At 51.2% G+C, this 2,468-nt stretch overlaps 1 protein-coding gene across 1 annotated transcript in view; it reads right to left on the minus strand.

Moving 5' to 3' along the window:
- Nucleotides 1–1,676: 1,676 nt before the first annotated feature.
- LOC142481178 (uncharacterized) overlaps nucleotides 1,677–2,468 on the minus strand; it is a 1,932-nt gene continuing 1,140 nt past the window's right edge. The window contains exon 1 of the mRNA XM_075582749.1: nucleotides 1,677–2,468. This exon is cut by the window's right edge and continues 1,140 nt beyond it. Coding sequence (XP_075438864.1) covers nucleotides 2,379–2,468 — 90 coding nt within the window. The 3' untranslated portion in view covers nucleotides 1,677–2,378.

Below are 2,468 nucleotides of genomic sequence, written 5' to 3' on the forward strand. Positions count from 1 at the left end.
TGCATACCTCCATGCTGCTGTTAATGTTTCATTGTGTAACACTATTAGTTATATAGCTAATGTTACTCCGTCACCATATTTAGGTATATGTGATTATTACTCTGTTATTCTATGCTTTAATACACTTTGTGTATGTATACAGTATATTAATTTATTATATACAGTACCTTTGTTGCTATGTTACTATAGGTAACTTTGCTGTTATACTACTCTGTTACACCACATTGTTTTGTTGTAAAAAGAAAACCAAGGTATATGCATTTCTCTGGTTCTCTCTCCCCACAGGAGCTTACAATCTAGTTGCAGAGGATGCAGACTGAGCATTGAGCCACTGAGAATATCCCTTGGGTTTCGGTAAGAAAATCTGGGGGGAAAGGGAGAGAGAGGGGGAGAGAGAGGAGAGAGGGGGCGAGAGAGGAGAGGGAGAGAGAGAGGGGGGGCAAGAGAGAGACAGGGGGAGAGACAGAGAGAGGAGAGAGAGGGGGCGAGACAGAGAGAGGGGGCGATAGAGAGAGGAGAGGGGGCGAGAGAGAGAGGGGGGGCAAGAGAGACAGGGAGAGAGGTGGAGAGACAGAGAGAGGGGGCGATAGAGAGAGGAGAGAGAGGGGGCGAGAGAGGAGAAAGAGGAGAGAGGTGGCGAGAGAGAGGAGAGAGGAAGGGGGCAAGAGAGAGAGAGACAGGGAGAGAAGGGGCAGGAGAGAGAGAGACGGAGAGAGGGGGCGTGAGAGAGAGACAGGGAGAGAGAGAAGGGAAAGTGACAGAGGAGAGAGAGAGGGGGCGAGAGAGAGGGGAGAGAGAGAAAGGAGTTGGGGCGAGAGAGGAGAGAGTGAGAGAGAGAGGGGGGCGGCGAGAGAGATAGGACAGGGAGGAGAAAGAGGGGTGAGAGAGAGGGGGCGAGAGGGAGGGAGAGAAATTGGACAGAGAGGAGAGAGATAGGACAGAGAGTGAGAGGAGAGAGAGGGGGTGTGAGAGAGATAGGACAGAGAGGAGAGGGGGTAAAGAGAGAGGTATGGACTGGTGGCTCTCGGGGGAGTATTAATGTTGGGTATGGACTGGTGGCTCTCGGGGGAGTATTAATGTTGGGTATGGACTGGCGGCTCTCGGGGGAGTATTAATGTTGGGCATGGACTGGCGGCTCTCGGGGGAGTATTAATGTTGGGTATGGAGTGGCGGCTCTCGGGGGAGTATCAATGTTGAGTATGGACTGGTGGGTCAAAGGTGAGTATTAATGTTGGGTAGTATTAATGTTGGGTATGGACTGGTGGCTCTCGGGGGAGTTGGGTTAGGTATTCGTGCCAGTAAGGCTTAAGTTAAGCTCAGGTGGTGCGGGACGAACGGACATGGCCTAAGGGTTCTAGATCTGAGCTGGGGAAGGGCTCGGGGTCTGGTTGGATCGGCTAGCCTGAAGGGTTCCTCCAGTTCCCTTGCTTGTCCGGTCAGTGTTGGGTTAGGTTTGGGTTTCACTTGGCCAGGTCGGCAGTTCCTCGGGGTCACTGGACTGGGGTTGGTTTGGGCCTAGAATGACAAGCCTGGTAATTGTGGGTTAATATGAAGGTAATCGCCTTGCCCCCTTTTTCATGACCTTGTGTCTTTATTGGGTATTGGTGGGGGGAGTGGAGGGTACCGTTAACTGGAGACGATGCCCCATTTGTCGGTCCAAAGTCAATGAATTCTGGTCTTAATCAATTTCTTTATTTACAAGGATCAGTCACAGAAGTAACAATACCCACACATAATCCCGATAGACACCCACAACCGCCATGAATCTCATATTTACACAAATCTCAGGCCCAGACCCTCCTCGGAGTTGATGCCACTGGCTTGGTAAGACACCAATCAGAGAGGAGGGAGGGTTAATGGATCATCAGAGGTCTAGTGATTGTCATAGAGACGTCACATCATACTGCGAAACAGGAAGTGAAATCGCCGTAGCACCCTTAGCATCGTAGACTTTGTGAGGCCGGAAGTGATGGCGCTGCCGGGCGAGACAGGAAGTGATGTCACTATAGCACTTAAGAAAATGGTGACAGCAAGTGGAGGTCACTGTAGCGCCTAATCCTCCAGGACAGGAAGTGATGTCGTCGCATCACCGTCCCTCTCTGGCACAGGAAGTGATGTCTCAGCAGCATGTAATACACTACACCATTGTAGGACAGGAAGTGATGCAGCTTCTGCATCCATTGGCACAGGAAGTAATGTCATTATAGCACCAAACATCTCCGACATGGTCCCCAACTTCCATAGTAAAGTGCGTTGCCCCTTTTTAGAGTGATTGTAGGCCCCTGAGTGCTGTAGTGTTTTAGGAACCAGTCCTGAGGCTCTGGAATTTCATACCTCTTCCTCTGCAGTTCTGAACCCAGCCGGGGCAAATAGGGACCTCAGTCTGGACCCCCATGGGTCATCCCCTGCTCTGAGAAAATCCTTTTCAGCTGGGCCACCTCAGCAGAGAGCGAGGCCAACTGGGAGCG

The sequence above is a fragment of the Ascaphus truei genome, unplaced genomic scaffold (assembly GCF_040206685.1).
Source record: "Ascaphus truei isolate aAscTru1 unplaced genomic scaffold, aAscTru1.hap1 HAP1_SCAFFOLD_2456, whole genome shotgun sequence".
Taxonomy (NCBI): Eukaryota; Metazoa; Chordata; class Amphibia; order Anura; family Ascaphidae; genus Ascaphus; species Ascaphus truei.